The sequence below is a fragment of the Xenopus laevis genome, chromosome 1L (genome assembly GCF_017654675.1).
Source record: "Xenopus laevis strain J_2021 chromosome 1L, Xenopus_laevis_v10.1, whole genome shotgun sequence".
NCBI classification, from domain to species: Eukaryota; Metazoa; Chordata; class Amphibia; order Anura; family Pipidae; genus Xenopus; species Xenopus laevis.
Window position 1 is genome coordinate 9788614 of NC_054371.1, and position 19898 is coordinate 9808511.

Here is a 19898-nt window from a genome sequence, read left to right on the forward strand (position 1 = left end):
GAGGCCACTGCTCACAATGGGATGAAAGCATCTTCCCGTTCAGCAATATAAATGGTCCCCCGCGGAGAGATCGGCAATTATTCCCTGCCAGGCTTAATGCTCTCTGAAAGGGAGCACATCTCTCTTTATAGAGGCATAAAACCCAAAGCTTACATTCCATGGAAGCTTTCCAATTGTTGTTTTGGAGGCAGGAATTATTTGAATTTCACTTTCTGGAAAAAAATTTTTTTTTTACCCGGCTCTAAATTCTCGGCCACTTTGGCAGTTATATCCTTAGAATAAAACATAGGTGGAGAGGGCCCCAACGCTAGTGCATTGAGATCCCCTCAATATTAATGTCAGTAGAAATCACTTGGCTCATATCAAGCCACTGGAACTATTTTGCAGCTATGTTTTAGGCCCCATGGTCATGCCCCCCATTTATGCCCCCACTCAGGGCTGCTTTAATCTCACGGTTGCAAATTATGGGAAGCAACTGACTGGGCTGTTACTGGGGGAGACTGGGAATGATGGGCCAAAGCTGTGCGACTCCTGAAAAATTTTGGAGAGTTGACATCCCCATTGGGAGGCTACACTCGACTGTCTCTGGTATTTTTGCCTCTAAATATTGGTTAAAAAAGGACAAAATCCTCGCCGAGCCCTCTCTTCCGACCTCTCCGTAGCTCCTCTGTGAAGTGGCATTTCATTAAAGCGTCAGCCTTTTAACTGTGGACACATTTCAGCCGCACCAGATCTGCTAATTATTGACAGTTGGTGAAGAGGAGATTTCACTTGTTCCTCCTGTTAAACTGCATCTAATTAGTAATTACTGGTTCACTGTCATCTCCCTGAAATAATCCCACTGCACATTGGCTCATTAACCTTTTGCTGTTTGTGATTCGGCCTGCCAGCCAAGAGGAGGGCTCCGACAGATTGCGAGAAAAACACCCTACGTTTGGCTGCTGCTCTTCATGGGCTGCACTGGGGGAAGGAGAGGGGTGAAGTCGGTGGGTAGGGTGGCACTGCCAGGAGGAAGGGGTAATCCACACCGTTGGCCATTTCACTTACAATATATAATATTAATATAAATCAAGTCATTCTCTGCTTAGTCCTGATTTCTCTTTCTAGGGGTTGAACAAGAAGAACGGAGGATATTAACTGAACAAATGTCAGTAAGCAGGTTTGTATGTGTGATCCTGATTCACATTCAGACCACTGTTCCATCAATACTGGATATTCCCCTTGCAACTAGTGTCTCTTTCTGCATTACATACCCCTAAACCTGGGGAGGGATAATTCATCCCTTTCCCAACTCCCAGGGATGGGAAGTGTCACCAAATCTTGGGTGCTCAATAGGCACAGGTTATCTTCTCAACTTCTCCTGGGAGCCAAAAACATCTCCCTATGGATGGGATATTTATTCCCTTCCAATGGCAGGGAAAGCTCAAACCAAAATGAAGCAACTGCAACATCAGATGGCTATGCTTGCTTGCCTTCAAATATTCCCATTGTTTAAAAGGGTTCACATTCAAGTAACATTGCTTATATGAGAACCTATATGTATTTATAAGTTCTGGAATGCTGAAGCCATGGTTGTGGTTCCCTTAGATAGTAGATTATTATTATTGTTGCAGGAGGAGGCAGAGGCAGGAGTTGGGGACAGAGGCAAGAGATTCACAGGGGAGTTGGGGACAGAGGCAAGAGATTCACAGGGGAGTTGGGGACAGAGGCAAGAAATTCACAGGGGAGTTGAGGACAGAGACAGGAGATGGAAAAGGGAATGAAGACAGTGGCAAGAGATAAAGAATATGCATGGGACAGTGGAGATAGAGATGGGGCAGTGGAAAAAAAGGCAGGTTATTCATGGGGAAACTCAGGGCAGATGGGTTAAGGCCATTGGGGATACTGAGGGCAGAGGCAGAAGATATTTGGTGCAGAGGGGACAGAGGAAGGGGATACACAAGGCAGAAAGAGAGAGACAGAGGCCAATAGAAGGAGGATACACAATGCTAGGGTGGATGAATCATTAGATAAATAAGGCACAGGGCAATAACACTTGTTTTGTTCTTGGATCAGTACTTTTCTCTCCCATACAGCATTCTCCTTAATTCCCAAATGTTGTTATTAATCATCTCACTAATCATAAAATCAGCGATGGCCACATGACCTCAGACTGGCATAATGGAGCCAACACAGACGGTAAGTAATGAGCGAACGGTACATTTCTGAGACATCCACATGAAAAATAAGCGACTACTTGCATCTGGGCACTTGGCATTACTCATGGATCTGAGGGAGCTCAGGGCTCGCGGCCACTGAATTCTTGGCGCCTCGCACTGGGGAATGATGGGTTTTGGGTTGCTAGCAGTGCTTAAGAGAAAATGTTGTTTAATAAGTGAACAAATGCAATGTCAGATACAGAGAGGACATAGAAGACCCCAGTCAGTCAGGGTGTAGGTAATGGTTCGGCCACCCATAGCTCTCAACATGTTGTTGAATGATTCCTCACAGCAATCTCTAAACTATGGATGTGATGCTGGGAATTGTAGTTTTACAATATCTCCGATTGAACAGAGAATGGTATCAGCAGGGGAGTGGTCAGCTAAACATGGAGAAGCCTAGATCAGTGATTTTAAGATTTATGTTTTTGGTTCAAGCCCCTGTTCAAAGTTCAAATATTAGCCTGGTCTCCATTCAGCTCCACCTGTTGTTACAGATATATGAAGCTATTATTAAACAATGAGCTTTACCCTCAGGAATATCTACGGTGGCAAATAGGCGTTCAAAACAAATGTAACTTTAAATGTCCTTCAATAGAACTTGCATAACTATTCTGCAGAGCAAATTCATTCTAACCAAAGGTAATGTCCCGGACACTGCTCTGGGCCTCACTAGGGAACCATCGCTCTAGGTATGGCCCAGGTGGTTTATACCAACAGGTCACTGACCAACAACAACCCGGTGCCAGGTGTGTTTGTGTGCATTTGTGTGTGCGCCACGATGCTGGGGGATTGAGAGATAGGGAGCAAGTTTAGGCCTGTAGCCCATGGAGAGTATTTCCAGGACAAAATCCAAATACAACCAACAACCTTTCCAGTATTGACAGACATTCCTCTACTTTCTCATGGCACGTGTGTGTGTTTATTGTGTAACACAAACATGATGCTAAATGAGATCCCCCTATATTCTTACCTTCAGGCCCTGGCACTGTGGAAGCCAAATGGCTGACTGGAGGTGGCCACTTACAGTGCAGGTTGATGGGCTGTACCTACACACACGGTGATAGCAGAGCAATGTGTTTGTCGGTAGGGAGAACAACACTAACCTCTGACATCTGGGGGAAGAGACTGATGGCTAAAGGAAGAGCCAGTCCAAAGGCAGCAAGGCACACGAGGCTATGCACGGGGAGGAGCAGTCTTGGGTATGAGCGCAGCAGAGACGTCCTGCAAGAGACAGAGACAGAGTCACTGGATATGGTGCCAATACTGTAGATGTTGCTATTTTTTAGGGATGCACCGAATCAACTATTTGGGAATACTGAATTGAATCTGAATCTTCATCTGCACGTGCAAATTAAGGCTGGGAATGGAAAAAGTGGGGAAAATTTTATTTACTTCCTTGTTTTGTGATGAAAAGTGACAGGATTTCCTTTCCCACCCCTAATTTACATACACAAATTAGGATTCGGCCACATCTGAATCCTGCTGAAAAAGTAGAATCCTAGCCGTATCCCGAACCGAATCCTGGAGTGGGTGCATTGCTAGTATTTGTTGGGTTCAGCTCATTATGATAGCGGGACATTAATTCTGGCTGGGAACATATTTGCCGGCACTAGGCTGTTTGTAGCTTCTAACAATACATTTCCAGCTTTAAATTAGCAGATCCCTATTTTAAGCCTTGCAGTAAAATGGACGTTTTTGACACCGAGCGACTGCATTTCATTCGTTATGAAACAAGGAAATCAGCAGGTGTTACATGCGCTCATGTTTTGTTTACCTTGTGCATTCATATCGGCCTATGTAACAAACTGTCACTGCACAAACACGGAACAGGAACCAGGAGAGGAGCCTGGCGACTTCTTTCCTTCCGGAACGTGAAATCCACGAATAATGGGACAGTTTTAAGAGAAGGTCTGACAGTGTCATCAGTGGGTGCAGGACATCTCCCAAAGGTCACTGACTAAATGCCACCTCCTGATGCAGGTGGAGAAGAAGCAGACTGGCCAACAAGACTGAGATTGCAGGGTACAACCTTGCAAAATTTTTAATGCGGACGTGCAACGTTTCAGGACATGGCCCTTTGTCAAGTGGGCACTGAAACGTTTGGCAAGGTTGTACCCTGCAATTGCAGTCTTTTGTGCCAGTCTGCTTCTTCTCCATGTGTATTAGGAGGCTGCCATAGCCTCTATCACTGGGCACCAAGCTTGTTTAGTTAAAGAGTAATTTATGGGTGAGCGCGAGCTCTCCACCTACCTCCTAATGCAGATTGTATGATTGGTTAAAGCTACAAATTGCAGCATCCACTAATCCAATCAATTTACTCCTATGCAAGCCCTTCCATAATGGCACCCACAGTGAATGACACTGATCAACGCACTCAGGGTCACCATCAGAATTCTTGGGGTCCCATACAACCTAACCCCACTGCCATCCAGCCCTTATTTATGCATGTCCTACTCCCCAACATCTACCCCTTTCTTCTTTAAACCACCTCTTTCCTCCCCTTCTCTCTCTTTCTTGCCTAAGGCACACCCTTATTTTATCACTGCTCCTCCTTTCTTTTGCTCACCCCCTTCCTTTATTTCCCCATACCATTTTCCTATTCCATTTGGGGCCAGCACTGGTCAGGTAGCATGGGTCCATGTTGGCTTTGTATTTGCCATCCAAATATCCCACTGGGTATACAGTTGGCAGCCCCCCACTGGACTAGCACCTGTAGCGTCCCCCCAGGTGCAACGCTAGCCCTGAGCACATTACACATTACCATCTCACACATCTGGCGCTACATAAAAGCAAAGTCAACAGTTTAATAGCAGGGAAGCTGGTCCCTTTCTTTCCCCCCAAATCTTGGCACATACCCATCCACTTTTAATCAGGCGTTGAAATGCCTTGGGTGACTTGTAAAGAAGACAGAACCCAACAGATCATTTCTGTCTGTCTTCCCCCACAACGAATAGCCCAATGCCTAATTAACAGTTACTGCTCATTAGTTGGAGGGAAGAAGTTTTGGTTGCACTGTGTGTGTTTTGTATGGGCCTTGGCACAATCAGAGGGGAACATGAGAGGCACATAATGACTTCAGCAAGTGCTCATACAAATGAAAGCCCTAAGGGCTGAGACTTACAGAAGAACAGACAGACTGAGCCTCCCCGGCTTTGTTTGACTAAACTTCAATGTGATGGAGAGATTAGGAAGTGTGGGGACACCTATACGGGAAGTAGCGATCGTGCAAGCGTGAAAGTGTGTCAGTGACGGGGGGTGATAGGTACAAGACTTTGCTTCTTCAATGAATAGACCAGATTGTCGGCTGTAATGATGGTGTCGCCTTGCTTTTATTTTACTCACAGGTACAAAACAAAAAAGTGCAGATGACTCCGACTCTATGCCAACCCCTTGGCTCTGTCATTGTGAGAAGCTGTGACTTTCTGCTGAAATAAAATCCCCTAACTGTGACTGAAGGAAAGTGTGGAGGATCAATGTCTTCTACTCATCATTCTGCACTGCTTCAACTAAGTGTCACAACGGAACCTTTCTTGGTTACGGGGCCCATTCATTTGATGAAAGGCTTTTCATTTACCAGTCCTTGAGCTGCCATAAACTACAACAACTTGCAACTGCCTAAAGCCAAATGTAGCAGTTCCTTCCCAAAGACTATTATCCCACTCTTACTGTGGATATCAGAGATAATAGTCTCTGGGAAGGGAGTGTGACTGTGGGATAGCAGGTATAGTAGGGAGAGATGGTGTCTATAGTAACAGTGGGATAGTAGTGTCTGGGAAGGGAGTGTGACTGTGGGATAGCAGGTATAGTAGGGAGAGATGGTGTCTATAGTAACAGTGGGATAATAGTCTCTGGGAAGGGAGTGTGACTGTGGGATAGCAGGTATAGTAGGGAGAGATGGTGTCTATAGTAACAGTGGATAATAGTCTCTGGGAAGGGAGTGTGACTGTGGGATAGCAGGTATAGTAGGGAGAGATGGTGTCTATAGTAACAGTAGATAATAGTCTCTGGGAAGGGAGTGTGACTGTGGGATAGCAGGTATAGTAGGGAGAGATGGTGCCTATAGTAACAGTGGATAATAGTCTCTGGGAAGGGAGTGTGACTGTGGGATAGCAGGTATAGTAGGGAGAGATGGTGCCTATAGTAACAGTGGATAATAGTCTCTGGGAAGGGAGTGTGACTGTGGGATAGCAGGTATAGTAGGGAGAGATGGTGCCTATAGTAACAGTGGATAATAGTCTCTGGGAAGGGAGTGTGACTGTGGGATAGCAGGTATAGTAGGGAGAGATGGTGCCTATAGTAACAGTGGATAATAGTCTCTGGGAAGGGAGTGTGACTGTGGGATAGCAGGTATAGTAGGGAGAGATGGTGCCTATAGTAACAGTAGATAATAGTCTCTGGGAAGGGAGTGTGACTGTGGGATAGCAGGTATAGTAGGGAGAGATGGTGCCTATAGTAACAGTGGATAATAGTCTCTGGGAAGGGAGTGTGACTGTGGGATAGCAGGTATAGTAGGGAGAGATGGTGCCTATAGTAACAGTGGATAATAGTCTCTGGGAAGGGAGTGTGACTGTGGGATAGCAGGTATAGTAGGGAGAGATGGTGCCTATAGTAACAGTGGGATAATAGTCTCTGGGAAGGGAGTGTGACTGTGGGATAGCAGGTATAGTAGGGAGAGATGGTGTCTATAGTAACAGTGGATAATAGTCTCTGGGAAGGGAGTGTGACTGTGAGATAGCAGGTATAGTAGGGAGAGATGGTGCCTATAGTAACAGTGGATAATAGTCTCTGGGAAGGGAGTGTGACTGTGGGATAGCAGGTATAGTAGGGAGAGATGGTGTCTATAGTAACAGTAGATAATAGTCTCTGGGAAGGGAGTGTGACTGTGGGATAGCAGGTATAGTAGGGAGAGATGGTGCCTATAGTAACAGTGGATAATAGTCTCTGGGAAGGGAGTGTGACTGTGGGATAGCAGGTATAGTAGGGAGAGATGGTGCCTATAGTAACAGTAGATAATAGTCTCTGGGAAGGGAGTGTGACTGTGGGATAGCAGGTATAGTAGGGAGAGATGGTGCCTATAGTAACAGTGGATAATAGTCTCTGGGAAGGGAGTGTGACTGTGGGATAGCAGGTATAGTAGGGAGAGATGGTGCCTATAGTAACAGTGGATAATAGTCTCTGGGAAGGGAGTGTGACTGTGGGATAGCAGGTATAGTAGGGAGAGATGGTGCCTATAGTAACAGTAGATAATAGTCTCTGGGAAGGGAGTGTGACTGTGGGATAGCAGGTATAGTAGGGAGAGATGGTGCCTATAGTAACAGTGGATAATAGTCTCTGGGAAGGGAGTGTGACTGTGGGATAGCAGGTATAGTAGGGAGAGATGGTGCCTATAGTAACAGTGGATAATAGTCTCTGGGAAGGGAGTGTGACTGTGGGATAGCAGGTATAGTAGGGAGAGATGGTGCCTATAGTAACAGTAGATAATAGTCTCTGGGAAGGGAGTGTGACTGTGGGATAGCAGGTATAGTAGGGAGAGATGGTGCCTATAGTAACAGTGGATAATAGTCTCTGGGAAGGGAGTGTGACTGTGGGATAGCAGGTATAGTAGGGAGAGATGGTGCCTATAGTAACAGTGGATAATAGTCTCTGGGAAGGGAGTGTGACTGTGGGATAGCAGGTATAGTAGGGAGAGATGGTGCCTATAGTAACAGTGGGATAATAGTCTCTGGGAAGGGAGTGTGACTGTGGGATAGCAGGTATAGTAGGGAGAGATGGTGTCTATAGTAACAGTGGATAATAGTCTCTGGGAAGGGAGTGTGACTGTGGGATAGCAGGTATAGTAGGGAGAGATGGTGCCTATAGTAACAGTAGATAATAGTCTCTGGGAAGGGAGTGTGACTGTGGGATAGCAGGTATAGTAGGGAGAGATGGTGCCTATAGTAACAGTGGATAATAGTCTCTGGGAAGGGAGTGTGACTGTGGGATAGCAGGTATAGTAGGGAGAGATGGTGCCTATAGTAACAGTGGATAATAGTCTCTGGGAAGGGAGTGTGACTGTGGGATAGCAGGTATAGTAGGGAGAGATGGTGCCTATAGTAACAGTAGATAATAGTCTCTGGGAAGGGAGTGTGACTGTGGGATAGCAGGTATAGTAGGGAGAGATGGTGCCTATAGTAACAGTGGATAATAGTCTCTGGGAAGGGAGTGTGACTGTGGGATAGCAGGTATAGTAGGGAGAGATGGTGCCTATAGTAACAGTGGATAATAGTCTCTGGGAAGGGAGTGTGACTGTGGGATAGCAGGTATAGTAGGGAGAGATGGTGCCTATAGTAACAGTGGGATAATAGTCTCTGGGAAGGGAGTGTGACTGTGGGATAGCAGGTATAGTAGGGAGAGATGGTGTCTATAGTAACAGTGGATAATAGTCTCTGGGAAGGGAGTGTGACTGTGGGATAGCAGGTATAGTAGGGAGAGATGGTGCCTATAGTAACAGTGGATAATAGTCTCTGGGAAGGGAGTGTGACTGTGGGATAGCAGGTATAGTAGGGAGAGATGGTGCCTATAGTAACAGTGGATAATAGTCTCTGGGAAGGGAGTGTGACTGTGGGATAGCAGGTATAGTAGGGAGAGATGGTGCCTATAGTAACAGTGGATAATAGTCTCTGGGAAGGGAGTGTGACTGTGGGATAGCAGGTATAGTAGGGAGAGATGGTGCCTATAGTAACAGTAGATAATAGTCTCTGGGAAGGGAGTGTGACTGTGGGATAGCAGGTATAGTAGGGAGAGATGGTGCCTATAGTAACAGTGGATAATAGTCTCTGGGAAGGGAGTGTGACTGTGGGATAGCAGGTATAGTAGGGAGAGATGGTGCCTATAGTAACAGTGGATAATAGTCTCTGGGAAGGGAGTGTGACTGTGGGATAGCAGGTATAGTAGGGAGAGATGGTGCCTATAGTAACAGTGGGATAATAGTCTCTGGGAAGGGAGTGTGACTGTGGGATAGCAGGTATAGTAGGGAGAGATGGTGTCTATAGTAACAGTGGATAATAGTCTCTGGGAAGGGAGTGTGACTGTGGGATAGCAGGTATAGTAGGGAGAGATGGTGCCTATAGTAACAGTAGATAATAGTCTCTGGGAAGGGAGTGTGACTGTGGGATAGCAGGTATAGTAGGGAGAGATGGTGCCTATAGTAACAGTGGATAATAGTCTCTGGGAAGGGAGTGTGACTGTGGGATAGCAGGTATAGTAGGGAGAGATGGTGCCTATAGTAACAGTGGATAATAGTCTCTGGGAAGGGAGTGTGACTGTGGGATAGCAGGTATAGTAGGGAGAGATGGTGCCTATAGTAACAGTAGATAATAGTCTCTGGGAAGGGAGTGTGACTGTGGGATAGCAGGTATAGTAGGGAGAGATGGTGCCTATAGTAACAGTGGATAATAGTCTCTGGGAAGGGAGTGTGACTGTGGGATAGCAGGTATAGTAGGGAGAGATGGTGCCTATAGTAACAGTGGATAATAGTCTCTGGGAAGGGAGTGTGACTGTGGGATAGCAGGTATAGTAGGGAGAGATGGTGCCTATAGTAACAGTGGGATAATAGTCTCTGGGAAGGGAGTGTGACTGTGGGATAGCAGGTATAGTAGGGAGAGATGGTGTCTATAGTAACAGTGGATAATAGTCTCTGGGAAGGGAGTGTGACTGTGGGATAGCAGGTATAGTAGGGAGAGATGGTGTCTATAGTAACAGTGGATAATAGTCTCTGGGAAGGGAGTGTGACTGTGGGATAGCAGGTATAGTAGGGAGAGATGGTGCCTATAGTAACAGTGGATAATAGTCTCTGGGAAGGAAGCTACAGTCCCACACTCCCTTCCCAGAGACTATTACAAGGCTGCAGGCTGAGTTATACAGGGAACTGTGAGTATCACTCATGTATTATAAGGGATAATGTACCCCCTACTGTAAATGATAAGGATATTAGAAGTCACTGAGGGGTTGTTCTGTGACCATATAAAGGCACAAGGCTGCAGGCTGAGTTATACAGGGAACTCTGAGTATCACTCATGTATTATAAGGGATAATGTACCCCCTACTGTAAATGATAAGGATATTAGAAGTCACTGAGGAGTTCAGTGACTATATAAAGATACAAGTTCCTTAGAGAAAGTAATGCAAACCAAGTAGTTAGAGTAGTAGGAGAAAAGGGTAAGTTTGCTACATAGGAATATGCAGTTGTTGCTTTATGTCACTGTGCCTATTACAAACTCCTCACAGATACTGCACCTCTGCTGCTCCCTAAGAATTCCATTCCCCCATCTAATGCATGAAGGATATCCCCTCTATTGAATGGAACAAGAGATTTCCCCATTAAGAGAGCCACTCTGATGGAGCAGGAGGAGACCCTAAAGAACTAGAGCAGATCATGGAGAAGTCGGTTGGGCTTTCCTGCGGCTGAGAAGACAAAAGGGAGGGCTACTTAAGCAAATGGCCGTGACAGCTCGTTGTGATGGCAGAGTGGAAATTAAGAGCTTAAGAGGACAAGGGTAATAAAATATCTGTGTGCAATGAGTTAGCAAATATACACCAAATTATGTGTGAAGAGGAGCTGGATCCCATCAATGATTTGCAATTGAGCCCTGACTTACATCACTTATTAAGGTTGTTGTTAGCCTTTAAATTGCCCCCCCCCCCAGTCCTCTCCCTTCTCTGAAGTTTCATCGTTTGTAATTAATGCCCTTTTGCTCTCCGTTAATCATCTAAGCCCAACAAAGTAATAAAGAGAAGAAACACAGGCGAGAAATAACGGACCAATTTAAACTTAACATGGATAGTGAGAGGCGTCCTGCCGAGTGGTAACGAAGAAGTCCACTGCCCATTATACTGGATGGAGCATCCTAATTAATCAGCCATAGGACTTCATTTAAAGAGTGAGGACGGGTTAGGTCCCCCCCCCCCAATTAAAAGAAGAAGGTGTAATTTCTTAATTGGACAGCTGATTCTAAGATTCGGAGGATCCTGCCTTCAATTATTTTTTTTTTTTTTAAGTACCGCCGGTCATTAGTCTCCATTTTAAAGGGACCTCATCTGCTACAGAATAAGTGATAATACTGAGCCGCCAATTTCTGCAGCAATCAACAATTTCACCAGACCACAATTCTTTTTTTTTATCAGAGAAAATTAAATAAAAAGTTTAACAAACTTTGGTTATTCGGCGAAAAACTTATGTCGGTTTGCACAGGCAACTGTAATCAAATGGTTAAATCTCCTTCAGGTCTCTCACTAACTAGCAGTCCTGTCCTGCTTTATGGCAGCTGAGATTCTAGCTATCTGTATAACAGAACATTCTGTCCCAGTGGCTGCACAGATCCTATCTGATCCCCATTGTAAGCAGCAGTCCTGTCCTGCTTTATGGCAGCTGAGATTCTAGCTATCTGTATAACAGAACATTCTGTTCCAGTGGCTGCACAGATCCTATCTGATCCCCATTGTAAGCAGCAGTCCTGTCCTGCTTTATGGCAGCTGAGATTCTAGCTATCTGTATAACAGAGCATTCTGTCCCAGTGGCTGCACAGATCCTATCTGATCCCCATTGTAAGCAGCAGTCCTGTCCTGCTTTATGGCAGCTGAGATTCTAGCTATCTGTATAACTGAGCATTCTGTCCCAGTGGCTGCACAGATCCTATCTGATCCCCATTGTAAGCAGCAGTCCTGTCCTGCTTTATGGCAGCTGAGATTCTAGCTATCTGTATAACAGAGCATTCTGTCCCAGTGGCTGCACAGATCCTATCTGATCCCCATTGTAAGCAGCAGTCCTGTCCTGCTTTATGGAAGCTGAGATTCCAGCTTTCCTTTTAATTCAGGTACATTAGGCAAGTGCCTGTGACAACCATACTTTACTATAGGCCTTTAGAAGGATTAGCAGGAATTAAGGTAATAAAATTTACAGAGAAAGAGGGGAACAATCCAGTAGTAGTAGTTAATTATAAACTGTACAACAAATCTGCTATTTTATAGAACAGATAATTTATATACTAATTCAAAAAGACTAAATTAACTAAATTAAGGGTCCTATTTACAAACCACTGAACCAAATTTTACTTCTATCTTTATTCTCCATTTGTAAAGCATTAAAAAGTGCCTTAAAATTATATTGGAAAGTTGTTACCTGATTCAAAATATTAGTCATTTCTTTTTTTCCCCCTCTACAGACCTGCAGAAAAATTGTTTATCTATAGTGAAATGGGGAGGGGGGTCAAGAATTCTGCTTAAGGTTGAATTTTTTTTTTCTAACTTCTTAACAGCTCAACAAGTACTTGGATTTCAGAGAAATCATTAATATAAACATCTCTAAAATGGAAAAAAACCCTTCTACCTTTAGTACAATTCTAGAATTCCCTTCTTTATTTCACCAAAAAGAAACTCCCTGGAGAAATAGGTTTTGAAAGTCTGTAGAGGATGAAAAGCAACTTCTTTGCTAAAATTTGTAATAAATGGGTGGAAATGGCAAAAACATGATCAAACGGGTCATTAAAAAAATTAATCATTTTAAGTTGGAAGTGGAGTTTGTTATGTTCAATATTCAGCAGGAGAAATAAGAGAATCTGATCAGATTTGATCGTATTTCTTATTTTCGTTGATTTTTGAAAAGGAAACCAATGAATATATTCAGGGAACTTCAACTAATTTTTTCAAATCCCACATTGTGCATCCTGTGTGTAACTCCCTGCAGCCTTCAGGGCATCTTCCTCTCATGTATCACATTACAGGAGCCCCCGATGGAAAGCCCCTTTACAAATACAATTTCCCAGCTTTGAAGTAATGAATGTGTGGGTGTATAGTCCGTCCATCTTTTCATCTCCCAGGGACCAGTTGTCATTGGCAAGTTGTTCCCATAGGGCTGCCATAGAACAGCACCTCCTCTGTCTGCTTTGAATAAATTCAGGTCTACACAACGTACATTCTCTTATAAAGGGCACACATGGGCTCAGACTTATCCTGCTCTGTGGGCTCAGACTTATCCTGCTCTGTGGGCTCAGACTTATTCTACTCTGTGGGCTCAGACTTATTGTTCTCTGTGGGCTCAGACTTATCCTGCTCTGTGGGCTCAGACTTATCCTGCTCTGTGGGCTCAGACTTATCCTACTCTGTGGGCTCAGACTTATCCTGCTCTGTGGGCTCAGACTTATCCTGCTCTGTGGGCTCAGACTTATCCTACTCTGTGGGCTCAGACTTATCCTGCTCTGTGGGCTCAGACTTATCCTGCTCTGTGGGCTCAGACTTATCCTGCTCTGTGGGCTCAGACTTATCCTGCTCTGTGGGCTCAGACTTATCCTGCTCTGTGGGCTCAGACTTATCCTGCTCTGTGGGCTCAGACTTATCCTGCTCTGTGGGCTCAGACTTATCCTGCTCTGTGGGCTCAGACTTATCCTGCTCTGTGGGCTCAGACTTATCCTGCTCTGTGGGCTCAGACTTATCCTACTCTGTGGGCTCAGACTTATCCTGCTCTGTGGGCTCAGACTTATCCTGCTCTGTGGGCTCAGACTTATCCTGCTCTGTGGGCTCAGACTTATCCTGCTCTGTGGGCTCAGACTTATCCTGCTCTGTGGGCTCAGACTTATCTTGCTTTGTGGGCTCAGACGTATCCTGCTCTGTGGGCTCAGACTTAAGGTGGCCATAGACTCAAAGATCCGCTCGTTTGGCGACGTCGCCAAACGAGCGGATCTTTCCCTGATATGCCACTAATGGCATGGCTATATCGGGGGTAATTCGAACGTTCGGCCGTATGGCCGAACGATCGAATTATGATGCGCTAAGGGGCTCCGACGGGTCGGTCGGTTAAAAATCAAACCCGTCGGAAGCCCCCATACACGGGCAAATAAGCTGTCAAATCGGTCCAAACGACCGATAACGGCAGCTTTATCTGCCCGTGTATGGCCACCATTATCCTGCTCTGTGGGCTCAGACTTAAGCTCCCCATAGACGCAACGATTCTTCTTGCCGAACGACCGATTTTAGGGAAGCCCGACCAATCCTTCAAAATTATCGTGCAGTTAGTGGTATTCGCAGCTCCCCTTTGTTTTCTTGGCAAATTGGTCTTTTTAGTTGATGGTAAATTCGTATGATCGTACGATCGTTCTGAGAAGATCGTGGTCCCACGATCAGGATCTGATCTTTTAAAAATCTCAACATCTATGGCCAGCTTTATTCTTCTCTGTGGGTTCGGACATATGTTGCTTTGTGGGCTCAGACTTATCCTGCTCTGTGGGCTCAGACTTATTCTGCTCTATGGGCCCAGACTTATTAAGAGAAAGGACTTATTAAGCACAATTGTGCGGCTGAAGTGCTTGTTCATGCTCCTTGTACCTTTCCCTTTGTGGATCAGGAGAGCTTTTATGGTTTACGCCACTACAGCACAGAAAAAGAAGAAGAAGAGTGGGACAGATACAAATCCCTGTATTTGCCAAATAAATGACTGTATCAGAACCTTTACTGAAAGATGAAAAGAGTGTAAAAGAAGGATATCATTCCTGTAACGGCATTTGGACTGGTTTTAGAAAACCTTTGAAGATATAATAATCCCGTGAGTCCTTTGATGTAGTATTTAAATAATAGTAAACAAAGTGAATGGCTGTGCAGTGGGCATGGGCTCTTATTGAGCAGCTCACTATGCCCGGCACGTACTAATCAACTAGTGATGTGACTGCCAGCGTCTGGATGTTGTGACTCGTCAGTCTCAGGTAGAGAACGGCCAAATTGCTCCCGTCACATTCCCCTTGTTTTACATCTGCTGATCTGCACCCAGTCCCACCTGCAACCAGTCTCATCACCTTGCTCATTAGCACCGCACATTTGCATAATATGCCAGTGCCTCTGGGTTTGCTCTGCTGATTTGTGCCCATATGGAAATAACTGTGAGGGGTCCGCCATTGATCATCCGGAGCCCAAGTCACCCCTGAGAGCTGCACAATAGGAACCTGTCAATGGTTCTTGTTACTAAATTATAAATATATAGTAGTAGTATTCTATATATATATATATATATATATATATATATATATATATATATATATATATATATATATATATATACACATAGTGAGGAGAAGGAGCCAGCACTCACGAAAATGACATAAATGATGCCTGGGTGCAGTCCTTGTAGAAAGTGGATGTAGAGTAGGAACTGAAGATCGCACTCACAGGTCTTATGTACGAAAAGAATCAATTTATTCAGTGAACAGTCGCTGACGTTTCGGCCGATACGACAGCCTTTTTTTTAGGAAAGGCTGTCGTATCAGCCGAAACGTCAGCGACTGTTCACTGAATAAATTGATTATTTTCGTACATAAGACCTATATGAGATTTGTTGCCTCTTGGACTTGCACGGGGGCAACACATCTCTCCATGTGCCATTACCCAAGGGATTTAGGGAAATGCAGGATATATCTTTGTATAGAGAGAATTCCAACATGCATGAGGGCTAACACTGCCTTTAAACAAAGCAATAGAGGTCCCAGTTCCACTGCACTGGCTGCCCTGGGAATAGAACTATACTTACTTGTTATTTCATGCATACACTTCAGTAAAACACTGACCTCTTGTGCCCAAAATGCACTCTTAAAGGGGATCTATCGCAAAAATGAAAATCTCATATAAGCTTCATCTTGTTTAAATACGAAACGTTCTAAATATAATCAATTAAAAATGTAGTACCTTTTATGAAATAATCAAGTTACTATTCACTCTCCTCCTCTGAACAACCTGTCTCTCTTCATTCTGTCTTCATGCAGTAGGCGGAGTCAGTTTTTGATTGACCGTTATGTCTAATACATCCATTGGGGGGTTGCACCCTTAACCTAGGTGCTAACCGGCTCTGATGGAAATCCTGTATCTCTGTATGTAGGGTGCCGGAGTCACCCTTTGTTACCTTTTGTTTGTGCTGGAGTTGGTTATTTGAGTTATTCTGCTAAGAAATGGAGCCCCCTTAAAAGACGTATTAGACCTACTTGTCAATCAAAATCTGACCTAGACCTCAACATGAAGAGAGCATGAAGAATGACAGATTATGGAGAGTGAGAGTAACTTACTGTATTTCTTAAATGATACACAATATTTAATTGTTTATATATAGAAAGGGTCTTATTTCAGTGAGATGAAGCTTATATAGCATTTTCATTTTCGCAATAGTTCCCATTTAAGTAGGGCAATGATTGCAGAAAAGAAAAAAGGCATTTCTAACTCATTTCCGATCAGGCCAGCCATCACTCTGGCCTCATACACAGGTCTATCAATCTGTATTTGGGAGTCAGTGGTGACCCCTGTATGGGCAGCTTAATCATTAGAGATGATACGAAATCTAACTGAAATTCACCTGCTAATAATAATAGCAATGTAGGTTGCATGTTGCATGGCAGTCAGCAGCACACACCTATATAAATAGCCATGTAGCAGACAGATCTCCCACGTGGCCGGTGTAAGGGTGAAGGCAGTTATGGAGGAGCAGAAGTGATTATATAAATACAAAATCATTTTGGTCGAAGAGTGGAACTTACTTTTCAAGTACAGACATAATGATGGGAGGTAGAACCAGTATGGGCATGGGCAGCACCACTCTAGTAAGAGCCGTTTCCAGCAGGGCCTGCAAACAAGAGAAAAATAAGAGAATGAGAGAAGCAGTGGGTATTTATTTAGTTTTCATGCATACGTATGCATCTAAATCAACTGCCTATTAGGCAAGCAGCATGCGCATTTTATGTGTGTCTGTTTAACGCTAATCTCATTGACTTCCCCTTTATTCAGTCGCTAAATAAACTGCCCGACGCAGCCTTTCATTAGGACGTGCAAGCCACGTTAGAATATCATTTTACACTCGTACAGAGATCTATGCAGGAGAGCAATTAATATTCTGGTGGAACCCGGGGGGAGCGGGCCTTGCTGGGCGAGCAGAGAGAGGGAGGGTATAAAAAGCAGGGAGCATATGGCCACTTCTCTCAGATTTTAAGGCAGGTGTTTAAATAAAAATGGAAACAGCTGGAGGCTTCTCACCATAAATGTGTGTCTGCGGGGCTCTGCGTGTAGCGTGTTACTCGCACAATACAACATGGCTGTCAGATTTCTCTGATTCACGCAAACCACATCAGAGCAAGATAAGAGGGGGGCAAAATGGATACAGGTAAATAAGAAAGAAGGCTCCCATTCTGTAGGTGCTTTTGTGGGGTGCTGGGGGCAGACCCTGGAACACGGCACATTATTCTGAGCTGCCATTTGTGCCATGTTTGAAATGGATTCTCAGAGAAAACAGTGACCTCCACATCCCCCAATATAAAATATAACAAGGACAGATTTAGGGTTTGGGGGGGGGGGCAGACTGCGACTTTATTCACCTGCATCTGTCAAGTATGATAATGGCTTTAGACCAGTGATCCCCAACCAGTAGCTCGTGAGTAACATGTTGCTCCCCAACCCCTTGGATGTTGCTCTCAGTGACCTCAAACAGGTGCTTATTTTTGAATTCCAGGCAAGTTTTAGTTGAATAAAAATCAGTTTTTTTTGAGTTACTAACTAAATAACTGTATATAACATTTATAAAAGCCATTGTGATCTAAAGTAAGGTCAAACTTTAGTTCAGTTCATTAGCCTCTAAAACACTAAGGGGCAGATGTATCAAGGGTCAGATATCGAGGGTTAATTAATGCTCGATATTCGACTGCCAAATTAAAATCATTCGACTTCGAATATCAAAATCGAAGGATTAAATCCTTCGAAACAAACTATTCGAAGGATTTTAATCCATCGATCGAAGGATTATCCTTCGATCATAAAATTGTTAGCAAGCCTATGGCGACCTTCCCCATAGGCTAACATTGGCCTCGGTAAGTTTTAGGTGGCGAACTAGGGGGTCGAAGAAATTTTTAAAGAGACAGTACTTCGACTATCGAATAGTCGAACGATTTTTAGTTCGAATCCTTCGATTCGAAGTTGAAGGTCGTAGTCGAAGGTCGAAGTAGTTTGAAATTCGAACTATTTTTCCTCTATTCCTTCACTTGAATTTAGTGAATGGGCCCCTTAATGTATCAAATTATATAATCTTTTGATGAAAGTTTACCAGTGTCAATTGTGAAGCAACTTTGTTACAACACTTTTCCTTTTAAAATGTAACTCATAGGTGTTGGAAGGCTCATTAGCATATTAAATAGCTGGGGGCTATATTAGACGCCTCCATGTCTCGCTGCAATTACGCCCTGAGGAAGCCACCTGCGGCGAAACATATGTCGGCGTGGTGTGGAGGAGCTAAAAGAAAGTTGCCCTGCTGATATGCTGCAAGTAAAAAGCTAACTGCCCCTGTCTGGGTATCCGTTCGGCCATTACAGCATTGTGGCTGGTAGACGAAATCCATATGGACCTGGAGGAGCAGTGATGTATAACGGTTTCATACGCTGCGCTGCCGCTGTTTAAATGTGTCTCACTGCATATTCCACCATGGGGAAACATCCGCACTAGGCCACGGAATTCGGTTCAAGACCCGCCATACATTTGTGCTGTGCAGCAAGTCTGAAAGGATGAGACTGTTTAAGGCAGGGGACTGTTTGCGTGTGGAACTGTTTTGTGATTAACGATCAATAGACTTTGGGGCAAATTCACTAAGCGCCGAACGCTATCGTTACTTCGCTAGCGTTTGGCATTTTCGTTACTGCGCAAATTCACTAACGAACGCTGGCGTAGATTCGCTAGTGTTACTTCGCACCCTTACGCCTGGCGAATTTTCGCTACGGACGTAACTACGCAAATTCACTAATACGCGCAGTGTACTGAACGCTACCTTTTACGCTAGACTTCCTTCGCCACCTCAGACCAGGCGAAGCGCAGTAGAGTAGATAGGGATTCCCAAAAAACGCTGGCGTGTTTTCTATATTATGGGTGATAGGCTATTTCCTGACTCATGGCAACTTACCTAGACAGTGGGCACATGTGTAGGGCAAAATAAAATTTTTATTTGATGTTTTGAAGGTTTTCTAGGCATTTGTAGTGCTGATACGTATTCCTCCATTGAAATTTGAATTTGGCGCCGTATGCAAATTAACCTTCGCTAGCGTAACTTCGCTTCACTTAGCGAATCAACGCTAGCGCAACTTCGCAATCTTATGCTACCCCTGTGCGCAACTTCGGATTTTAGTGAATTTGCGGAGCGCTGGTGAAACTACGCCTGGCGAAGTGCGGCGAAGTTGCGCCTGGCGCAACTACGAATCTTAGTGAATTTGCCCCTTTGTTTCTACAACACAGATGTCTATTCCTTTTCTTTTTTGGCAAAACTTACTTTACTATATTGCAGCTTCTAATTTTGGGCTAATGCATTACGGCCAGATTAAAGAAACCCTCTAGGATTGATGAGAGAAATCAGCACTTTACAGCTTCTCCTTTTCTATTTTTAACAGGAACTTTTTCACTATTAATTTTTCTGATACTGGACTGATCATATAATTCACCAATTTCAACCTTTTTCATTGGATGTTTTAATGAACTATTTATATTTAATGTGTGGAAATCAATTCATTCATTATATGAAATGCTATTACTATTAATTCATAGTATTTAGATGAATTTAATCCTACTGGCAGCAAATTGATTAATTTAAATGATATACCTTAAATGATATTGTTAATTAATTGTTCGATTTAATGGTATATGGTGATTAACTGAAATGGCAATTGA

General features: G+C 44.1%; 1 protein-coding gene across 1 annotated transcript in view; it reads right to left on the minus strand.

The window, feature by feature from the left end:
* The window catches only part of sfxn5.L (sideroflexin 5 L homeolog), an 89943-nt gene that overhangs the window by 15389 nt on the left and 54656 nt on the right, over nucleotides 1-19898 (minus strand). Inside the window, 2 exon segments of the mRNA NM_001197285.1 lie at nucleotides 3305-3422; nucleotides 16742-16827. Of these exon segments, the coding sequence (NP_001184214.1) occupies nucleotides 3305-3422; nucleotides 16742-16827 (204 nt within the window).